The sequence below is a fragment of the Pongo pygmaeus genome, chromosome 2 (genome assembly GCF_028885625.2).
Source record: "Pongo pygmaeus isolate AG05252 chromosome 2, NHGRI_mPonPyg2-v2.0_pri, whole genome shotgun sequence".
NCBI classification, from domain to species: domain Eukaryota; kingdom Metazoa; phylum Chordata; class Mammalia; order Primates; family Hominidae; genus Pongo; species Pongo pygmaeus.
This window is the reverse complement of record NC_085930.1, coordinates 51,919,838-51,943,113: the sequence shown is the minus strand read 5'-3', so window position 1 is coordinate 51,943,113 and position 23,276 is coordinate 51,919,838. Positions and strand designations below refer to the sequence as shown.

The 23,276-nt window shown below is 42.2% G+C and overlaps 1 protein-coding gene across 1 annotated transcript in view; it reads right to left on the bottom strand.

Moving 5' to 3' along the window:
• The window catches only part of UPK1B (uroplakin 1B), a 31,380-nt gene extending 9,225 nt beyond the window's left edge, over positions 1-22,155 (bottom strand). The window contains exons 1-6 of the mRNA XM_054480107.1: positions 22,112-22,155; positions 9,054-9,150; positions 7,889-8,089; positions 5,531-5,605; positions 4,750-4,872; positions 1,453-1,632 (exon numbers count right to left, since the gene is read on the bottom strand). Coding sequence (XP_054336082.1) covers positions 1,453-1,632; positions 4,750-4,872; positions 5,531-5,605; positions 7,889-8,089; positions 9,054-9,122 — 648 coding nt within the window. The 5' untranslated portion in view covers positions 9,123-9,150; positions 22,112-22,155. The remainder of the gene's footprint in view (positions 1-1,452; positions 1,633-4,749; positions 4,873-5,530; positions 5,606-7,888; positions 8,090-9,053; positions 9,151-22,111) is intronic.
• Positions 22,156-23,276: the final 1,121 nt, after the last annotated feature.

Genomic DNA, 23,276 nt, shown 5'->3' with positions numbered 1-23,276 from the left:
GCTTCAGGTTTGTCCTCATAACTAAAATATTATATGTGCTAGGAAAAAAGGTATAACTATGAAATAAACCGGTTATCTGAAGACAAATGTCCTATAAACCTTTCAAAGAGGTAATACAGTTTGTACACAATTACAATCCAATCAAGATTTGTTTGCATGAGCAGTTCCAGTGTTGAAACATCAAAAGCCTTTTACAGTCCTGAGAATAATTATATTGCACACCTTGATTATAAGCAGCAAATTTAATTTTTAATAACAGTCTGAATATAATTGATTAAAACAATGCCAGACAATGTTGCAGTAAAGCTCAATGAGGGTTGCTTTGGACACTGCTGCAAAATAATCTAGATCACTCCCATGCCCTTTTCTGGAATAATGCATCCAGTTCTAGTCCAGGCGCCCTGTCAGGTATGTGGTGATCAACAGTGCCATGTTCCTCAGTGTGAACATACAGTTTGTACTGCTCCCAAACAAAATAGCCTGACATTTCTCAATTATTTAATGACAGGTACACAACTAGCTTTCCTTAAAGAGGTAACTCCATGAGCAGAGTACAGTGTTTCAGTGTACAGGGTCAGCAGATGCTGACTACAAGTACATGGAGGTTCTCATCAGGGCTTTTGGGGAGTATTAACATGTCTTCATTGGCTTAGAGTCTGTGCTTGAAGACAGAAAACTCATGTTTCAAAAGCCAGAGAGTTTTTTGAAAAGATGGACATTTACTAGTTGTGTGACCTCGGCAAGGTATTTATTAGTATCTCTATGTCTAAGTTCTTCGTCTGTAAAACAGGGATCCTACTGGCACCTACTACTGAGCATTAAAGGAGACAGTATATGTGTGGCACTTGAAACAGTGTTTGGCATTTAGTAAGTACGAAATAAATGTTAGTTTTCATGATTGTGATCACATTATCCTCATCAGCCTGGAAACTTTTTCAAAAACTATCTGTATGTAAACTACCTTCCATCCAAATCACCAACCTAATGTTTATTACGACTGTCCTACTTTACCATTGAATAAGGAATGTGGATGTGTAATTACTACATTTATCCTCAGCAATAGTCATTGCTTTGGAATTGGCAAAACATTCTTTTTGCACATCATCCCTTCCAATTTACATTTTGTAAAACTAGAGCAAAACTTTGTTTAATGTAAATATTTCTTGACATACCAATTCTATACATTGTACAAATTGTCTTCATTTAAACAAAGTTGGATTCTGCTTTTGCAATTCTCATGTTTTGCTAATTTTATTAAAATGTAAATTTGCCCCTATCAGTCCTGGTTTAGCATTTGCAGTTTATTAACAGAGAAGGAAATAGTTAACATGAGGTTTAGGGAAAAGAATGTAGAATTCCTTACTGAAAGACTATTTCCTACAGTTGACCAATGTTTTTCTCATGAAGAGCAGCAGAACCTCCTGGGAAGTCTTGGGAGGAGAGAGGACTCACCTGATTGTGATAAAAACCAGGCACACCTAGTTTACAAGCCTCCAGGTTGAGAGGTTCTTTAAGATTGTTCATAACACAGCATTGACGAGGCCAGGGATAGTCAGCATCATTATTCTCAGTCCGGAAGGCAGACGTGTATTTTTGCCAGTCTGATGGACCATTTACGCCACAGCAATTGTCCTGTCAGCAGATGAGAGATACAAAATTCTCTTTCGTGGTCCCTACTAGAGCCATCAATGTAGCAACTGAAATTTTATAGAGAAAGAAGATATGGAAAGTGTACCATATCTTACATTTACTAAGAAATCCCCAAATGACAGCTGAAGGTATCGATAACTTACAACTTACATTTTACAGTTTGTAAAAGAATTTTTACGCTTGTTACTTTACTAGTCATTAGTGAGCCCTGTAGCCATTGACATGTTACTTAAACTCTCTAAGCCTCAGTTTCCTTAACTGTAAAATTGGAATATAGTACCTATCTCATAGAGTTTTTTGAAGGATTAAATGAGTTAATATACTTAATGTGCTCAATACAGTGCCTGGCTTATGGTAAACTCTTAATAAATGTTAATTATGATTGATACTGTACTAATATATTGATATAACAATGTGAGAGAGGAATAATTATTCTGATATATCAGAGCAAATTGAGAATCATAAAATTAAAGATTATATCAAAGCAAATTGAGAATCATAAAATTAAAAACTTTAGTGGTGAAGTTATGAGTAATTGTTCTTGTTTTGCTTTTCTATACATTTAAACATTTTTTAGAGTAATTAGGTCCTATTTTTATAATGGGAGAAAATAAAGTGAAAAAAATAACCTGGTGACACAGAGCTATGTCTCCACACAGGAAAGGGAGACCAATGAATACATCCCTTACACTCTGGATAGAATTGAGAATAGAGGACAAAACACAATTCATATAGCTTTCCTTCTTTATTATCAATTCTGCTAAAATCCTTCAAAAGGGAGGAAGTTAAAACTATGGGTATCTTGGAACTTTTAGAATGAATATATTCAAGTAAACTTGATGATAAATCAACCATCTTTAAAGGATGTACAATTTTGTCACTATATTATGGGAAATATCTAACCAAGAAAAATAATTATTCTGCATTCTGGGAAAAATGGTTAAGTCTAAGCCAGGCTTATTTCAAACTAGGATTTAGTGAGGACAGAGAAGATTTAAGGGTCCAGAATTGAGCTTTGTAGCACTCCAAGCTTCAGATTTGGGTAAAGAGTGACAACCCAGCAGAGGAGACTGAGCGGGAGTAGTCAGTGAGACAAATGCTGATAAGATGTCAAAGAAGATGAGGACAGAGACTTGGCCATTGGATTTGGCAGGATGGAGGTAATTGGTAATTATGGCCAGGGTTGTTTTTGTTGAGTGGTGAGGCCAGAGGCCAATTGTAGTTGGATGAAAGCAGATGAGAGGAATGAAAATGGGGACCACAAGTGTAGGCATCTCTTCTGAGATTTGCTGTGGAATAAAACAAAACAGTAGTAGAACAGAATAATGGGTGAATGTTGGACAAGGGAGTCTTTTTATAAGATAGACAATTTAAGGTGTCCATGTAGGCTGTTGAAAGGGAGAAACTGATGAGGCAGATCAGAGCAGGGAAGACTGTTGGGGCAAAGGAGATGGAATGCAGAACAGAAGCAAAAGAGCTGGACAAAGGACAGCCTGTGTGTCATAACAAGAGAGAAGGCAAAGTGCACAGGTGTAGATCAATGTAGATTTGGTGGTAGAAAGATGAGGTGGTTCTTGTCTAATTTCTTCTATATTCTTAAAAATATATGAGGTCAGGTCATCAGCTGAGAGGGAGGGTGAGAAGAGGTGTGGCAGGCATGAAGGAAGAACATGTAAAATAGTGACAAGTGAATTTTCTGGGAAAATATACTAGAAAATATTGTGTGCACATTTGAGCTCTGTGGTCACAAGTTTAAATTGAAATGATCATGGTTGTGTGACTTTTCTCAGCAATGTTTAGCTCTTAGAGTATAAATGAAGAGTGAGCAAAAAGCTGTATTCTACTCAGTGGGCTTGGTTAGGAAAGAGTGACCAACAGAGAAGGGTAGGGAAGGACTGGCTATGGGGCTGGACCTGAATATGGGTTAGGCAAAGAGGAAAGAGAAAACATGAAAGGGGTGATAGAAAGTTAAAAAGTGGTCAATTAATTGGAGGTTCTAATAGGATAAAATTATTAGAATTGAGATATTAGAATAAATGAAAGAAATGATAGAAATTAGTGGTCAGAGAGTGGAATGTTCTTAGTGGCACAGTTACTGGTGATGGCATGCTGGCTATGGTCGTGGAAGAGGGTGGAGGTGGGGAGGAAGACAAAATCTTTGGAATGGGGTAAGGACAAAGAATTGTGAGACTAAATGTTGCTGAGTCATCCATGTGGCTGCTGAAGTTTCTAGGTGGGATATCAGGAGTATGACTGAAGAGGTAGACAGTAAGTGAGATATTGAAATCCCTAATGAAGGCAGGAGAACTACTGAGGGTAGGGAGGCTGGTAAGTAATGACAAGGAGGGATAAGGGGTGATGTAGATCAAGAAAGCAAATAGTATGGCAGCCAAGGGGAGCAGGAAGGACACCTAGCCAATTTCCAGGTCCTGTGGTACATGGATATGGAGGAAAGTGAAGGGCAGGTAGTACTCCCAGGAGATAGCCAAATTTCCAATGAAGCAAGAAAAAGATAGTAAAGAGTTCATAGAAGGAGTGGTGGCTGTAAGGGAGTTTGCTGATGACAGACTGTAAAAAGTTGGTGGTGGGGTGTGGAGTAGGAGCAGGGGCCAGTGAGAAAGCTAGGTCAGATTGGTAGTTATGTAGAGGATAACAATTTGTGTACAGAGGGCAATGTGGGGGTGATGATGGATATTCTGGAAGACTTGGACTTTTGATGGCATTGGAGATAAACATGGACATAAACTATGATTGCCAGTTGGAAAAAATTGGGTGATCAAATCAAGACATAGTGCCTGGTCCTTGGCAAGACTAGCTCACAGGAGTTGTGAAGAGGTACCAAAAAGGCGAAACAGGCAGTAATTACCACTCGAGTTCACTGTGGGGTAGAGAAAATATTTTTCTTTTAATGTAAATGATACCTGAGTTCTAAGAGGGAGAGTATATGATTAATCTAAATTTCTTGACAAAATCATTCCAATAAATGTAAGCTAATCATCATGGCTTGAAATAAAATATAGGGTCCCACTGAGTCATGTGTATGACACCCACTCCCACCAGTAAATAAAAATGGCATCTCCCCAAGACTGCAGGTCTTACCTGGAGCGTGAGCCTGTCCCAGGTTTTGGTGACTCCATTGTTTTTCCACTGGTCATCATTGTTTGGAGGGCTGTTGTTTTGGTACCTCTCTAGCATCTGCTTCAGGAAGAGGTTGGGTGTGAACTATAGTAGGAAGAGGCAACACAAGAGGGAGAGTTAGCACACTAATTTTCAAGGAGATGAAAATATTTTTCTCTGTCTTTTCCTGGGGACACTGAACATTCTCTCCTGGAGCAAAACTGTACTCAGAGGCACCAAGTATAGCTGGCTGAGGTTGGCATAAGTCCCCATGCAGAGAAGAGACTCTCATCTTAAAAGAAATCACTATGAGGCCAGGGGAACACATACTGTAGGGTGGCTTAGGCTAGGGAAACAGAGAATGGGAGAGAAAGAAAGATGTAGAATTGAGAGCAAGTCTTAGCTGAGGTAGAACAGAGATCCTCCCATTGGAAGGCCCATGGCCATGGCAGAATAGTGAAACCCACAGGGGATTACGAACTTGGGCCCTGGGAGTCAGGCCATCTGGGTTCAGAATTTTTGCTCTTTCAGTTGCCAACTATGTCACTTTAGACAAGTCATTTTACCTTTCTGTCTCATTTTTTTCCTTTCTAAAATGACAAGAGTGATAATGCCTATTTCATAGATTTATGAGGATTAAGTAAAATATATGGATTATTACTGTGCATATTGGATTGCCTGGGCACATAGTAAGGGGTTAATATATGTTGGTTGTTATCATAGTGATAATTCATATTATTTTGCTTTTTGAGGTTGTACTCACAAAGTCTCGTTGTGTTGCTGCTGTGATACAAGATGCCACTTCAAAGGCATATACTATAAACATCAGAATGAAATACTGGAAGAGAAATAAATGAGATAAAAGAATTACATTTACCCGTCAAAGAGCGACTTGCCCAAATAATTATGTTTTTTCAGCAAATTTATCATATAATCATGTAATCATTCATGTAGTTATTCAACAAACCCTCATTGACCAGTGGCTTGGATTGGGGCTTGGTGCTAGTCAGCTCAATTCTCTCCTTTTCTCCAGAGAACAAATAGCCATTGAATACAGACCTTCCTCAGTCCAGTTTCCTGAGTTTCTATTTTAACTGGGAAAAACAAGTACAAGAGAATGAACTGGTGTGTGTGCGCGCACACATTTGAGTGTGTGCATTTACATGCACGTGCATGCTCAGTGAGTGGCAAGAGAGTCTTAGTGTATCACATACAATATAGGGCCTCATAAATCCCCTTTAATTTTGGAATTTTGGAGAAATTTTCTCTACAATTTGCTGAAAATTTAGAATCACAGAGTTCAGAAAAAGATGAACTGGATAATGTTGAACATCTAGGGTCCTTCCTAACAAGCATCCAGTCTCATCAAAGGAGAGGCAGCCTCCAAGTGCACAGCGATTTGCGGGTGTTCTTTCACACGCACCCGCACTCAAAGTACATTGGTTCAGTTGAGTGAAATGGCATTTGCTGTGTGTGGTAGTGGTGGTGTGTGTGCATGAGCATGGGCACATGTATGCGTGGGCACACGGGTGCATGTGCACGTGATACCTCCACATGACAGTGACCCTATTTCTGGCTGGAAAATATCTGAACAGCAAATGACCTCTGAATCTGGAATGGGGACTCTGAATCTGGAATGGGGACTGTTTGCAAGAGTTCCATCTTTGCCTTCCCCAGCCTTGCACACACTCTTGGGAGATGGGGCACTGTGGTCAGTGTCAGCAGGGCAGGCAGGGAAAACTGTCCTCCTCTTTGGGTATGGGAGGCTCTCTGAGCAGGACCCTCTGTTGCCCTCACTACTCAGCCCAGGATAAAGCTCTGGCTACAGTCAACAGCAGGAGCACCTTCAGAGGCCCCAGAATATTTTTTTCCTGTATTAGCTGCTGCCTTGCTCCTTGCCAAGAGCTTTGCTGGCTCCTCGTAAAGACGCTCCAGAAAGGAGGCATGCAGTGAGGTGTTTCCTCCTTTAGCCCCTTTGCCTCCCCAGCTCACTTCTCCTGGCTGTCAGGCATGCACATGGCTGGCCCAAAGTGAGGCTGGGATGCAAGTGAATTTGTCTTTAGGAACACCTGTGTCTCCTCTCCCTTTTTCCTGTATTCCTTTCCCCACCCACCAAAAGTGGGTACTTTTGCCCTGGAACTTACACACACTAAGGAATCAGAGAATGTAAATGTTCTGTAATCCGTTGGAACCAGGACAATGGTTAGTTCAAAGGAAGAGTGAACTAACAAGCACCTTACATTGTTGAACTCATTCTACAAAGGGGGAACTGAGGTCCTGCAGCATTTGAATAAAAGGGTTATTTCATGGGTGGGGGATTGGAGGCGTGTTCCATCATAGTGTGAAACTGCTGCTCTAAGTATTGGGGCAGAGAGTAGGGGTCCAGGCCTAACACTGAGGTTTCTCAGCTCTGCTGCCTGCAAATTTGCTTTCATCTGCAAAGGCAGGGCATGGTCTTGCTATCTGTGGTTTAGGGCAGAAGCCTCTCCTCGGTGCACAGAGTTAAAGCCCCCACAGGCAGGTATGAGCTGAAGGCTAACTCTACAGTGGTGCTTATCAAGGTTTTCTGGGGTCCCTGAAAATCAGATTGGATGATAATGTGGGGAGTATAGGCTATGATACAGAATCATTAACCTTGAGCTCAAAAATCTTTGAAACCTTATACTTTCTTTTAAAAATGTATGCATATTTTGTATCTTATATCCTAATATATTAATGCCTAATTAATATCAAAATGTTTTAAACAACTTATTGCCAAGAGAAAAAATCTAACAAATGAAATCTCACTGTGTCTCTCCTTTGGGCTACATAGCTCCTAGCCGTACCTACTGGGTGTATGCAAACACCAGCTGTAGAGGCACAATATGGAAAATACTCATCAGGTCACCCTCAGGTGTCTCCCCTTTGGCTTCTCTGTACTGGAGTCTTCTGGGCTTGCAATAGTGGAGGGCATCTTTGCCTCCATGTGGACAATTTCACTGCAGGGAAAGTCTTCCCCTCCTTACCCCTCATCTGGTACTTCCTGCTCCCCCACTGAAAGCCAAAGCATTGCTCAGTGAAGAAGAAAGAATCCATTACAATGGGCTCAGGGAGACAACTCCAGAGAATTTTGAGGTCTTACCGCCAGAAGAATTTTCCTGCTGGACTTCATGATGCCTACAATGCCTAGAACAGACAGGCAGAAGAGGCAGATGCCCACAAATATGCCTATCCAGGCAGCCCCATAGATGTCATCGTTGTCGGTGGCTTCAAGCAGTGGGTAGAGGCTGTGTTGGTCAGATACAAAGAAGATGCACTCCGCGGTCAGGGCAATGCCACAACACTGGGGGCAAATGAAGGGTGGGCTCCATCAGGAGTGCAGCTTTGAGAAAGGGGGTGGGGGGTGGGGAAGGTAAGAGCGACTGGCTCCCTTTCCTGCACAGGCTTTATGCAACGAATCTAAACTCCCCATTGCCAGGAAATCAAACAACTACTTCCATCCGACTAACTGGTTGCATACATCCCTTCACATGTTATTCTGTCTATTTAGTAACAGACCCACACAATTTCAGACCATCCACAATGTCCTTGGGGCATGAATCACTCAAACAATGCCTTCTGGTATGAGAATGATCTCCCCCTGCCCCCATGTCATGACCCACATTTCTGGGTTGTCATATTTGAGCTGGTCCTGGTCATATTTATCAATGGCAGCTGAGAGGAACCTTGCTGCTTATCTTTGCCAACACCCACATTTTATAGATGAGGAATCTCGGCCTTGAAATGTGATGGCCAGAGTCATATGGGGAGTCAGAGGGAGAGCTGGGCCAAGAGCTCTGGACTCCAAAACAAATGTTCTCCTATGCCACCAGACCCACACAGTGTGGCCTCTGTATTATTCTTACACCCTGGTACTGACCTCTGTATGAGGAGAACAAGATGCAAGCATCTGTCCCAAAAAACCTTAACAGCAGAGTCCCATGGAGATCAAACCAAGGTGACATAGAAAAGAAACAGTGAAGTGTGTTCGTATTCAGGGTGTTGAGACACTGACTATGGTTGACATGACTCCTTTTAGATACTTATATTTTAAAGTTGGGAGGAAAATATCTATTTTTTCAACCATGATCTTTTGACATACAGTTAAATTCTAGCTAGCATATTTACTAACACATTTCTTAAAATGAAGCAAAAATATAGGAAGCCAGTAATTACAGCATTATTTTCCTTTAAACTCTTACTTTTGATTAATCTAGAGTTATGATTACAGGAAGAGCAGAATTTCCTGGAAAATAATCATTACTTACACCAATAATCACATTTCCAAAAATCAGCAGGCCCTGGAAGCAACGAACAGTGGAGTCGTCTTTGGCCATCTTCAGGATTTCCCACAAGCTGAAGGCACTGTTGAAAGCATTACCAAATAACTGCTACAGTTTCTGCAACATGAGTAAACCATGCCATTGTGTATTGCCTCCTTGTTCCCAAAGCATCCAAACCAAAGCCATATAATCTTTTAGCAATGAAGGACATTTGATTATTGAGCTTAGTAGTCACATAACTTTTATAAAGAAGGAAAAGAATATAGCCTTCCAGAGCCTGGTCAGTGCCTTTCAGGAGTTCTTTCAGGCAAGGAGTGTGCAGAGTGCATCCTTCTGAGTGGTGGACTGAGCCCCGCAAGGTGGAATGCACAAGGGGTAGACCTGAGGTGGTGATTGGGCAGGGCCAAAGCACACTGAGGGTCCCTGGCATAGCCCTCACTGCCCTTGGCCATGACAAATGGAAACCCAAAGGGTAAACTCATGGCCAGAGTTAGTGGTTGGTTCCCATGTGGACTGTAGGCTGCTTTTAAAAACTATCACTTTCTGACTATTTTATTATCTTCAAAGAAATAGTTGGCAAATAAAAAAGTGCCCCATTGTATATGAGGGGAAGTGAAAACGGGGACTAGCATTTACTTCCTTCTGCCAGGTGTGTGCCACTCTACCAGGTGCTTTGCATGCACGCATCTAATTCTCATAACCCAGTTAGGTAGAAAAAGAAGAAAGGTGAGGAGGCTCCATTTTGCAGATGAGGAAACTAAAGCTTAAATTTGTAAATTAAGTTCCCTGGGGTCACACAACCAGTAAGTGGCAGAGCTAGGCTAGAGACCTTGGTGTGTGTGACTCCAGAGTCCACGTGCTTCCCCACAGCCCACGGTGACTCCCAGAAACTATGTATAGACTTTGGTGCCATACACAGCTGAACATGGGTCTTTCACCTCCCTGAGGATTTTCTGGAAGGAACACAAAGGTAAGCGTGTGGGTCAATCACTTGGGCTTCTGCACTTGAAGCACCTTGAGAAAAGCCATCTACAGCTCTCAACATTTAATTAATCAATTCATGCATTCCTGCTGTAAATAAAAAATGTATTAAATGGTTCAATATGCATTCTGAGGCATACAAAGATATGTAAGGGAGATTATTGTATTCTAGGATTTTTTGCGTTAGTAGGGAAAGTAAGATGCCTTTCCACACAATTATACTACATGTAGTGAGACTAAATTTTGTGGGAGTCCTGAGGCGGGAAGACGTAAGTCTTGCAGGATGTGTATGGTTTGATACGTAGAGTAGAGGTGGATATGTGTGGGAGTGAGGTGGGGGTGGGTGACATTCCAGGTAAAGAGAAAGGGAAAGTTAGAGAGTAGAGACAGAAGAGCAAGGTGCCCACAAGATAGCAAACCAGTCAATTTGGCCAAAGTCCTAGTTTTGTAGGGTAGCAGTGGGAGGCAAACCTTCTATTTGTCTCAAGCCTTGCTAAATTTTAACCTCATTGTTACACTGTAAGTATTAACAACCTTCCAAGTAAGTTTAGACATCTCTAAATATTTTCCTTTATCTGTTTACCTGGGTAGCTGTGACAAGTTGAGTTAAAATTTATGAGCATTTTTGGCTCAGAATTTGGCACACAGTGGGTACTCAATTCATGTTTGCTAGAGAAATGGAAGAATCTGGGCCATTGGGTCTCTGTGTAGTTTCTGCTTAGAAATGCCATTCATTTCTTTCTGCTTAGAAATTTCATTCATTCTTTCCAGTTATTGTTGCGTGTTAGACTGCACAAACTCCCCCAAGGGGGAAACTTACTCATGTACCTGGTTGAGTCACATTGTAAAGTTCATTACTGGTATGTACAGACATTATTCCTGACCAGTTGGGTTAGTATCTAAACTAGAGACAAAAGTAAATAGACTGTGAAAGGTAGGAGTTCAGATAACAGAAGCATAGAGTTCAGGAAAGGGCAGAAATCAGTAGAGGCCAAATTCAGCACTGATATCAACTCATACTGATTATGTACTGTGTGAAAGAAGACAATTTCTTCTTTCAAGAAGTTTATTATTATTATTATTATTATTATTATTATTTTTGAGACAGAGTCTCACTCTGTTGCCCAGGCTGGAGTGCAGTGGCACGATCTTGGCTCACTGTAACCTCCATCTCCCAGGTTCAAACCATTCTCCTGCCTCAGCCTCCCTAGTAGCTGGAACTACAGGTGCCCACCATGACACCCGGCTTTTTTTTTTTTTTTGTATTTTTAGTAGAGATGGGGTTTCACCATATTGGTCAGGCTGGTCTCGAACTCCTGACCTTGTGATCTTCCCACCTCGGCCTCCTAAAGTGCTGGGATTGCAGGCGTGAGCCACTGCACCTGGCCTCAAGGAGTTTAAAGTGCGATTACAGCATGGATTCAAAGCAAAAGTGACCGTGCACATCAAGGGGACAAGGAGGGCTGTGGAGAAGGACAGAGTTAGATAGGCACCACTGAGGGGCTTTATTGGTGCAGAACGGAACTGCAGGGGCCCCGATCAAGGGAGGTGGCCTGGGTGGTCCAATTATGCCCCGTGACATACAGACTTTTTCAGAGATGACTGTGCCACACAGAGTTTAGACAAAGGGGAAAGAGCAAATGAATATTCTGTGGGAGAATTGCAGGAGTCAGAATTAGGGTGGAAAATGCAGATAAAAGTGGGAGAAAAGAAGGAAGGTAGAAACTTGCTCTGAGCAAAAAGAAAAGCATAAACTGAAGAAACCTAGGCAAGGGCATTGCAGAAAATGCCAGGGAGGCAGCCCAGCTGTGGGTTAGTTATTGGAAGGTGGGGATATATCAGTGGGCAAGATAATCTGAATTTTCTGGCTACTAAAATGTTCTCCTTTTTCACTATTCATTCTCTTCTTCTCCCTTAGGCCTTTGGTATCAATGGCACATGATAATTTAGCTACTCCTGTCTTCCAAGATAAGGAAATAGTGATGAAAACTGCCATTTATTGGGCACTTACAATGCTCTCGGCACTATGTTAGGCATTTGATATTCATCTTCTCAACAGACCTGAGAGATGGGTATTTCAGGTCTGCATTTCCTATTGCTGCTGAAACAAATTACCACGAACTTCGTGGCTTAAAATAACAGAAATGTATCTGACAGTTCTGGAGGGCAGAGATCTAAAATGAGTCTCACCAGGCTAAAATCAGGGCTGTGTTTCTTCTGAAGGATCTAGGGGGAGAATCTGTTGTCTTGCCATTGTTTGTATAAAGAAAAGGGGCCGGGTGTGGTGGTTCACACCTGTAATCCCAGAACTTTGGGAGGCTGAAGCGGGCAGAACACCTGAGGTCAGGTGTTCCAGACCAGCCTGGCCAACATGGCAAAACCCCGTCTCTACTAAAAATACAAAAATTAGTCGAGCATCGTGGCAGGTGCCTGTAATCCCAGCTACTTGGGAGGCTGAGGCAGGAGAATCGCTTGAACCTGGGAGGTGGAGGTTGCAGTGAGCCGTTATTGGGCCACTGCACTGGGTGACAGAGCAAAACTCCGTCTCCAAAAAAAAAAAAAGAAAAAAAGGGGAAGATTAATTTGCCCAAGGCCACATTGCTAAAAAGTGCAGAAGCTGAGACTGAAACACAGGTCTGCCTGGTCCCAGATCATTTGCTAAACACTCTACAGTTTATAAAGTCTTGCTACATAGCAAATGCTTTCAGTAGAAATAGAAACACCTGGAGTGGAGAGAACAGATACATTTCCCTGCTCAGGAGACTCTACCTTTGCAAAGGTCAGAAACACTAGGCCTTTCTTCACTTACATCTCCAGCTTCTTGTCTCTTTAGCCCCTAGACACGATGCTCATATTTGCATATTTCCCCCAAACTCAGTGCTGTACCCACATGCTTTTCCAGAAAACCTGTCTAGATGTATCAAAAATCTACAGCTCATCCACCTACCCCCAAGACCAGAATTCTTAGAAGTAAAATGTGCAATGTGCAAGTCAATGAGAGGTTAGCATTTCATAGCTTCTACTTGGCCACTTGTATTTTAGACTAGGTTGGTGTCTGGAGGACCTAAAACATTTGCTGCATCCCCCAAATGGCCACAATGTCAAGAGGGAACCAAGTGTAGGCTTCTAGTGGCTCACAGCATAGTCTAATGTCTGTAGTATAATGGTGACCACACTGGACTTGGCATCAGAATGCCAGAGTTCAAGTCCCAGCTTTGTGCTGTCATTATCATTACTGTGTAAAGTTGCACAATGTTTTCCTTAGTGTCTACTTCCTCATTTATAAAATTAGTAGACTATAACTTGTTAGATGGGGTTGCTGTTATCACTAAATGAGATAAAAGATACAAAAATAATAGGTAAGCACTAAGATTGCTTACACATATAAGAAACTATTAATTATAACCAGAGGATATTTAGGAAGGGCAGGGTATTGGGTTATGATTTTGTTTTATGCATCAGTGACCCCAGGGGGATAGAAGGGAGGTTTTAACAGTGACTGGTCTCACAGGCAAGGGCTCTTAGATTGAGGAGAAGCAGCCTTCCTTCCACCTTCCCTCTGTTCACTGCACAGGGGCTGCTCTGCTCAAGGGACCGATAGGGCTTACACAAAGATACCCATTTGTACTTCTTTTTATTTTCCATAGATGAATTCATGAGAGAAAAGGAAAAACACTTCCTAGTTGTGCTTGGGGTGCGGCCAGAGTCAGGTACCAAGTTGCACATCCACATGGGAGGGGCCCGCCTTGCATGCCATTAGCATTCCTGAACAGTTAACACTCGCCATTGGGCCTCATCCCTCTGCCTTTGGCCAGCTCTAAGGCCTCTGCTCCAGACTGCGAGGTGATACAGAGATGGCCCCTGAGGTTGTCCTTGTCCTGGGGCCACTTTCTCCCTGACACAGACATTACTCAGAGAGGATTCTGCTCTGCTGCCCTTTTGCATTCTTTCCTCCCATTGCCAACCTGTGAAGGGCATCCTGCACTTTATTGCAAGAGTCTCCAAAGTAGGAGGAGGCATTTGGGACCCTGTTTTATTTGTCTTTCTAGGTCCAAAGTGGCATAGTACCTGACATATAGTAGGCGCACTTAATTATTTTGCTAAATAAAAGGATAAAGTAAATAAATAAATGCTTATTTGAATAAATGAGTGTGCAGATTAATAGTTTGCCTAGAGCTTTGTTGAAGAGCAAGTTAGAGAATATGGTGAAGTGGAACGAATGTGGGCTTTGGATAGACCTAGGTTTGAATCTCAGCTCTACCACTTACTAGTTTTGTGACTCCAAGAAGTTACTTAATCTCCTCGAGCTTTATCTTCAAATGAGTATAGTAATACTTAACTTCAAGTGTTACTATGAAAATTAAATGAGAATATATGTGAAGTTTTAATACAATATTAGTTACCCAATACTAATTTTGCTTATTTTTGTCTTATAAAGGAGACAGACTAGAGCTAATAGCCCAGTGGTTGGTGAAGATATCTAAAACCAGTGGTTTATTATTATTTTTTTTTGATACAGAGCAACATTTTCAAAGGAAATAGGGAAATATGATTTCAGTAGGGAACTCTAATATATGAAATCAGATCAGAATGGTACTTCTCTGGCTGAAACAAGAGTAGGAATCCTGGGCTCACAGAGCATCTTCTCACCAGCTCTAAACCTCCTAAACACATAGTTAGCCCCAGAGCAATTGGAAACCACTATTCTAGAACTAAAGGAAAAGAAAGAAATAGGCAAATTACTGAGCTCAGAAGACAGTTACGCAAGAAGTAAGACGACACTCAAAAGTGAAGTTGAAAAACTGGTCACAACGTGTAAGCTGACCTTACAAAATCTGTGTCAAAGACTCCCCCCTCTGCCCCCCATTCAATGGAGGATGTCTAGAAAAGTCCTGGAAAACTGAGACAAGTGAGTTTACTTTTATAATATATTAGCTGGATGGATCTTTAGGAAGAGCTGCTTTCCTGGCACACTTAGAGGAAAGGTGATATAATTTCTACAAAAGGAAAAGATCAGGCCTGGCTGATGTTTAGGGTTCTTTGAAGACTAATAAATGCCTGTGCATAGGGGTAGAGTAATGCACTTTTTTTAGGTTAAAAAAGAAAAGCTTTGACACAGTTCCACACTAATGGATATTTTTTTAAAAAAGACATGAATTTGTTGACCTTTCCAGAGAGGATAGGCATGGAGAAAGAACAAAAGGGAAGGACAAATGTTGACTTCTCTACGCACAGAATATAAACTGTGGTGTTCTCTAGGGCCTGGTAGTAGTTTTGCCTTTGTTAATAACTTCTTGAGTTTTGTCTCTGCCTGTCTGATAAGGAAGTATTGTAATGAACACCTTGCGCTGGTTAATTTTGTGTGTCAACTTGGCTGGGATATGGTGTTCAGTTGTTTGGTCAGATATTAGTCTAGATATTTCTGTGAAGATATTCTTTAAATTAACATTCTTTAAATGATTAACATTTAAATCAGTAGACTTTGAGTAAAGCAGATTACCCTCCATAGCGGGCTGGCCTCCTCCAATCAGCTGACAACCTTAAGAGCAAAAACTGATGTTTCCTGAAGAAGCAGCATTTCTGCCCTAAGAGGACTGTAACATAGAAACTCTGTCTGAGTTTTCAGTATGCAGATTTTAGGTTTAAGACTGCAACATCAGGCCAGGTGCGGTGGCTCACGCCTATAATCCCAGCACTTTGGGAGGCTGAGGTGGGCAGAGCACCTGAGGTTGGTAGTTCAAGACCAGCCTGACCAACACAGAGAAACCGTGTCTCTACTAAAAATAGAAAACTAGTTGGACGTGGTGGCACATGCCTGTTATCCCAGCTACTCAGGAGGCTGAGGTAGGAGAATGGCTTGAACAGAGGAGGCGGAGGTTGCGGTGAGCCGAGATTGCGCCATTGCACTCCAGCCTGGGCAACAAGAGCGAAACAACGTCTCAAAAAAAAAAAAAAAAAAAAAAAAAAAAAGGCCGGGCGCGGTGGCTTACGCCTATAATCCCAGCAATTTGGGAGGCCGAGGTGGGTGGATCACAAGGTCAGGAGATGGAGACCATCCTGGCTAACACGGTGAAACCCCGTCTCTACTAAAAATACAAAAAATTAGCCGGGCGTGGTGGCGGGCGCCTGTAGTCCCAGCTACTTGGAAGGCTGAGGCAGGAGAATGGCGTGAACCCGGGAGGCGGAGCTTGCAGTGAGCCGAGATCGCGCCACTGCACTCCAGCCTGGGCTACAGAGCGAGAGTCCGTCTCAAAAAAAAAAAAAAAGACTGCAACATTAACTCTTCCCCAAATTTTCAGATTGCCCACCTGCTGTATAGATTTCGGACTTGTCAGCCCCCGCAATCACATCACATAGGTTAATTCCTTAGAATTAATCTCTCTCTCTCTCTCTCTCTCATTCTCTCTCTCTCTCTCTCTCAACAGGGTCTTTGTGTGTCACCCAGGGAGTGCAGTGGCACAATCATATCTCACTGCAGCCTTGACTTCCTAGGCTCAAGTGATCCTCCTGCTTCAGCCTCCCAAGTAGCTAGGACCACAGGTGCATGCACAATGTCTGGCTAATTTTTAAATTTTTTGTAGAGAAGGGGTTTCACCATGTTGCCCAGGCTGGTCTTGAACTCCTGTCCTCAAGACTTGGCCTTCCAAAGTGTGGGGATTATAGGTGTGAGCCACCATAGGTTGCATCTCTCTCTCTTTATGTATCTCCTTTTGGTTCTATCTCTGTAAGAACCCTGAGTAACACACCATCCCAATTGGAATTGATGTATATTTTTGATAGAAGCACATATGATCGTTTTCTGATGTCTCCTGATACCATTTTACCAATTCCCACTGCCAGCCCCTAACTTCTGGATCAGATGAATTAAATATTTTCTGTTTCCATTCCATACAGTGCTTCCATGGTGAACTTTCTCCAGCAGAGGTTCTCAGATGATCTTCCAAAGCACAGATGTTCCATTTACTGGGACAACATGTTTTGATGCCAATATTGAATGATTCCAGTCATTTCCTAATTTGAGGAAAAATTACTATAAAAATTTGTGATTTTAAACATTTTCCTCTTACACATTTTTCTTAAATTGTGGATGCTACTACCACCTGTCTATGCTAAAATCTAGTTTTTGGTATGAATTTAGGCCAAAATGATCTACTTACTTATTTTAAATTTAGTAGACCAAAATTTTCTGGTATTCTACAAAGATAAACATGGCTTCCAAGTGCCAGCCACTTAGCCAATCTTGAGATCCACTGTCCTAAAACACAGCTCTGAATTTATATCTCCCCCCTGCTTAGAACCCTTCAAAGGTTTCCTGTAGCCTAAATTTAAAGGAGAGCCCTTGGTCATTCCCTCTGCACTTACAAGCCCAGCCACCAGCTCCTACTTACTTCCTATTGCCAGGTGCATCACTTTTCCCCCCGCTCTCTGTTGCTGACCAGTTTCTTTGAATCCACATTTGCTCCTGTTCCACTCTGAAAGACCAGTCTATGGTATTTGGCCAGACCCAACTATTTTATTCTCCATTCAGCCAGTGGAGGAGTGGTTGGACCACCTAAGAGATAAAGTACAAACTCCTCAGTGTGTATTCAAGGCAGCACCCGTCCAGGTTCTAAATGGCCTGCCTGCCATTTTTCACTGCGCCTCCCCCCCACCCTTTGGTGTCCTGGTCGTGCCACCATGCTGTGCTTAGGGTGTCCCTGTCTTTGGGATCCCTTCTCCCATTTCTGCCTATCGAACTCTTTACCATCTTCCGAAGCCCAACTGAAAAACCTCTTCTCTCCTCAACTTCTCTTACCCAAAATTATCCTTCCTTCCCCATATTCCTCTCTCTGCCTTTAGCAAATAGCTCTCCAGGGAAGCTGAAACCATTGTGGCTATGTGTTTATGGCTTTTCTTCCATACTAGCCTCTGCCACAGCAATATAGTCTGGTACGTTGTTACGTCTTTTCTTCACCCAAGTTTGTTTAATAAGATATTCTGAACCCACAAAAAATGGATTGCTGTGCATCAAAAAAGCCAATTTGACAAATAATTGCATTAAAAAGCAAAATTATAAACTTTTAAATTAACTGATGGGTGTCACACTTAGAAGTCAATGACTACACTTTTGGTAGTTTTTGTTTGTCTTAGAAGATATGTAATTTGAGAGACATTAAAGTGTCATTTATCCTAGGACAGTTACTGGCCAGGTGCCTGTTCATACCATGATACATCAGTTCTGGCTGCAAACTTGGAGGCTTTGTACAGGTGAGGAATTTAAGGCTCACAGAGAGGAAGTGACTTCTTCATGATCATGATGTGTTATTAAAAGAGTTAAGATTCAAGCCCAGGTTTCCTAACTCTTAACCCAGCCTTCTATTGGGTTTGTCACTAATTATTATTCTTTTTAAGGTAGGGAGATCCACTTCCCTTTATGTCTCTTTAAATTAAGAGAAACTCTTGACTTCCCACCTGTGAGCCTACCCCTGAGACTCACTACAAGGTAAGCCAGAAAGGGAGCCACATAAACAAAGCTGGCAGGGAGAAAGCCTTCTATCCTCTTCCTTCATTCAAAGGCTTCCTCGTCGTTTACCCTAACTTCTGAATGCCACAATTTGAGACTCACTCCTTCGTTCCTGATTAAAATGCAAGCTCATATAAAAGAGGCACATTGAGTTTCATGAGCCATCCATGTCAATGCCTCATTTATCAGCTCCTTTCTCTTATTTAATTTTCAAAGGGCGAGGGAAGACACCATGAGAAGGAAAGAGACCCAAGGAGAGGGTAGAGCCTAAAAAGACAAACCTCGTAACTTATGATTTGGGGGTTTGGGTCTGTCTCTGTGGCTAGACTGACTTCTAATGATATGATGTGTCCTTCCTGCCTTCTCTTTTAGCCCACAGTATGTAGAAGCTGTTTTAAATATGTGGTCTTCTGAACCGTCCCCACGTTATCCGGAAACAATGCCTCCCTCACATATATTGGATTACTTATCTGGCAGGGGTGGGAAGGAAACCAATGGGATGAGATACATTTAACAAGTGGAAAGTGGTGGAAGGCAGAGGGCAGAGCAGCAACTGCCCACGTTAGAGATGGAACGCCCCAGACTGAAAGTACGCAACTCACCTCGAAATATTTTCCATGTAAAGGAATAGCCCCTGTGTACCCCGCCCTGTGGGAAAACTGCCCTGTGGCCTGGTACGATGATGATTTACTCAAATTGCTCAATATCCTGGGAGTTCCTTTGCTTTAAGGAGTGCAGATTTTTTTAAAGCTAGAATTATATTTCTTGTTTTTTCTTTATTGTGCTTCCACTTAGTTTGTTTTCCTATAAAAATTAATCATACCCATAGTGTTGATGTTTCCAGACACATTGAAAGGTCTAAAAACAATTGCTCACTAAACAAACCAATTTGCAAAGCAGAAGAAAAAGAAGTGAGACTCGCCCAGTAAGCATGAGATCATTTTTTCAAGTTCATTACCTCTTTTCCTCACCCAAGTTTGTTGTACCAGAGAACACACAAACCACACCTCAAACTTTAGTTCATGCTAGAGAAATTTGAATTAACAAAGGAGAAAAAAAGAAAAGGAAAAATAGGAGAGGAAGAAATGAAGAAACACAATATGCTATTGCCTTAGCCCTGACCCTGAAACTCAGCACAGGAACACACACTTGCTTGGCTCAGAGTAAAGATGGGTGTGGAGATTGTAGGTCACAACAAATGCTGGTCTGCTTCAACTTAAGGTAGGATAAGTCCCTGGAAATAACAAAAAGAGGAGCTTTCTCCCAGGGTCGTCACCCACGGCTCACAGTGCCCATAAGTTTTTCTTGCTTTAAAGCTCTAAACCTGTGTTGACTAATACAGTAGTTAGTAGTTGCATGCAGTTATTTAAAGTAAAATAAATTCAATTAAATAAAAGTAAAAATCAGTTCCTCAGTTGCTCCAACCACATCTCAAGCACTCCCTAGATACATGTGGTTAGTGTCTATTGTCTAGAACATTTCCCTCATCACGGAAAGTTTTACTGGACAGCACTGCTCTTCATTCCTGGTGCTCCCAGTATGATGGGAGTCATCCACCCATTGGAAATCAGGGACTAGCTGTAAGCAATGGCTCAGGAGCACTCAGTTGCACGAGGGCCTCAGGTGTGGGCATTGCCAGAGAGATGCCCAGCTCCAGGGCAGGAGTACCGTGGAGAGTCCTTGGGGCGGGGGGGCAGGGGGGTAGGGCGGTGTGTGATGATGTTGCCCCCTCACCAATGTGGTCTCTGTCCCAGTTGGTGAATGGTGGCCCATCAAGTTTGTGGGCAGCCTGCATGGCTATCAGGCGCAAATTCCAGAGCATATTTAAAGGCTGACTGGTGTTTACTCTGGTTAAGATTGTAAGCAGGAGAAGTCAAAAAGTTCTGAGTTTTGGCTGGGTGTGGTGGCTCAAGCCTGTAATCTCAGCACTTTGGGAGGCTGAGATGGGTGGATCACGAGGTCAGGAGATCGAGACCATCTTGGCTAACATGGTGAAACCCCGTCTCCACTAAAAATACAAAAAATTGGCCGGGCGTGGTGGCGGACACCTATAGTCCCAGCTACTCAGGAGGCTGAGGCAGGAGAATGGCATCAACCCGGGAGGAGGAGCTTGCAGTGAGCAGAGATCATGCCACTGCACTCCAGCCTGGGCGTCAGAGTGACTCCGTCTCAAAAAAAAAAAAAAAAAAGAAAAGAAAAGAAAAAAAAAGTTCTGAGTTTCTTTTTTTTCCCCTTGATTAAATGATGTCTGAGGTCCCCTTTGGATGTAAAAGTCTATGATTCTTACCAGCAGTTAAAAAAAAAAAAATAGGTGAGTTGATTTTAAAGACTATTTTATAGCAGAAAGCAAATCAGTCTGTTGGAGCAGAAAGCAAAGTAAGAAATTTTTCTCCTCACTGAGGTTAATAAAAAGAAACTCCACTTCTTCACAGGGTCTGAAAACTATGTAACCTAAATTTTGTTTATACTCAAAGTATATATATCTATAAAACCTAATGAGTTCTTTCCTGTTGTTCTTAGCAACTCAGGCAAGAAATGTTCAAGAAACATTGTCTTTCATTAAAAGAAGACATTCAAGTTAACAAAACTTCTTTAAAAATTTATTATTTTTTTTTTAGAGGCAGGATCTTACTATGTTGCCCAGCCTGGACTAGAACTCCTGATCCCGTGGCCTCAGCTTCCCGAATAGCTGGTACTGCAGGCATGTGCCACTGTGACTGGCTACAAATTCTTAAATGGCTTAAAAATCTTTAAAACTAGTTAGAAGTGGAGTTTTAGGTTTATAAACAAATGCAAACATAAAATAATACTAGCATTATTTGAAACTTAAATTTGTATTTTGTATGAAAATGTCATCAGAATGAAAAATATCTTTATGTCCTGCAGATCATGGTGGAGCAAAGAATTGGTAAGGAGTAAAAACAAATTATGTAAAAATAACATTGCATAGATAGAGCTACTTTGTTGACTTACTTCAACTGACACATTTATTAAGCAGAAGTGTTTGCAGAGAATAACTGGGAGTAAATTGCCTCACACATTTCATTACAGGTTGGCAGGACCAAATGATTTCTGACAAGAAGACCAAGAAACTTTCTCTCTGCTAGCCTGAACAGATTATTAAGAAATAACACGAGCTATTTCGTTAAATTTTCTATTGCTTTTCTGACTCCACAAGGAAACTGGGGGTCTACAAAGGTGTCTGTCTATGTGCGATTTAATCAGGAGATATAGGGTTTCTCAGGGTGCTTGGATTTTCTTGTTCTTTCTGTGGGGATATCTGAGGTTGAAAGCAGGATGGCTGCATAATATCTCCAGAAGTTTAATGAGAACAAGACTTATATCAAAGGTTTTAAGAAAGCAATTTCAATGGTTCAAAGTAAAAGACAACAGGACAGTCACAATACCCTAAATTACAAAGAAAAAAAATGACAGACTTTATGAATCAAGAATCTAACTTCTTCCCCTTTCCCTCCCAGTCCGCTAGCTTCCCTCCCAGGAGAGCAACCCAACCCTTGGGCCCGGGGGATTCCCTGCAGAGGGAAAGTGGTCTACTCACAGCGCCTCCTCTTTCTGCGCACAAGGTGCGGCCCACTCCGCAGTCTGCACCAGACCCAGGTGCTTTTCTACCCTCCTGCAATTCTTTGAACCTCTAGGACCAGGGAAGAGTGGTCTGTGATTGGCAGGAGGCACCTCACATGGGCTGAGCTTGCCGCTGCCTGCCCTGCCTCGCTGAGGCGGGGGAGTAACCGGAGGCTGTCAGATTTCTGCTGCTTTGGAATGTGTGACTCTGACAGATGGAAGCACCTTGACAGCCACACTCATCGCTTTCCTGGATCCCTCCTAGGTCTGGGCTTTACTGCAATACAAACTTAGGGATTTGATTTGATTTGATTTGATTAGTGTAATTTGATCCTTACTCCTGCTTTTGTGTGTTGAAGGCTTGTTAGTCCTGACGGCTCACAGCCATGCTGATATGTGCTTACCTGTGTAGGGCCATGTCCAGTTTTAGTTTCTATAACTTGCATATGCCAAATTCAGAGAGACGGTAATTGTCCAAGTAATGCTCATACTGTAGGTGGTCCAAAGACTGATAAGGAGCAAGAGATGTGGAAAGAAACAGATTGGGAAAAATTCACGCAAAGAGAGAGGGCTCAAGTGATTATCTGATGTCCAGTTCTTCCCTCCCCTCTTCTTTCCTCCCTTTCCTTTCTCTTCTCTTCCCTTCCCTTCTTTTTGCCTTCTTCCCTGACTTCTGGAGCCATCATGTGTTATACATGGCACCCAGAACATTATTTTAATTTATATCATGGTATACATGCACCATCGCTTGTTTAACCTGAGTTAGGAATCGGTAACCTAATGTAATGTTAGAATTTACTGAGTGCTTTAATCAATAGACTTGGGAGTTCCTCAAGGGTCAGCATCATCTCTGTTACAGGTTAGGTTGTTCAGGAGCAGACTTTGAGACAAAATTTAGTGTGCAATATATTTATTAGAGAGTGCCCTGAGATTAACACCCATGGCAGGGAGAGGGAAGAAACAGGACTGGGCAGAGAAAGAAGTTGAGCTGCAATATAGGTGGGACAGTCTTAAGCAGCCCCCCTCAGGAAACTCTGGAGAAAGATGGCCTGTCAGAGTAGCTCTGACACTGGGCTTCTCTATGATCTGCCCTTCAATGTGGGTTACCCTGGGAAGGCAGCTTTCTGTAGCTGAGGCAAGTC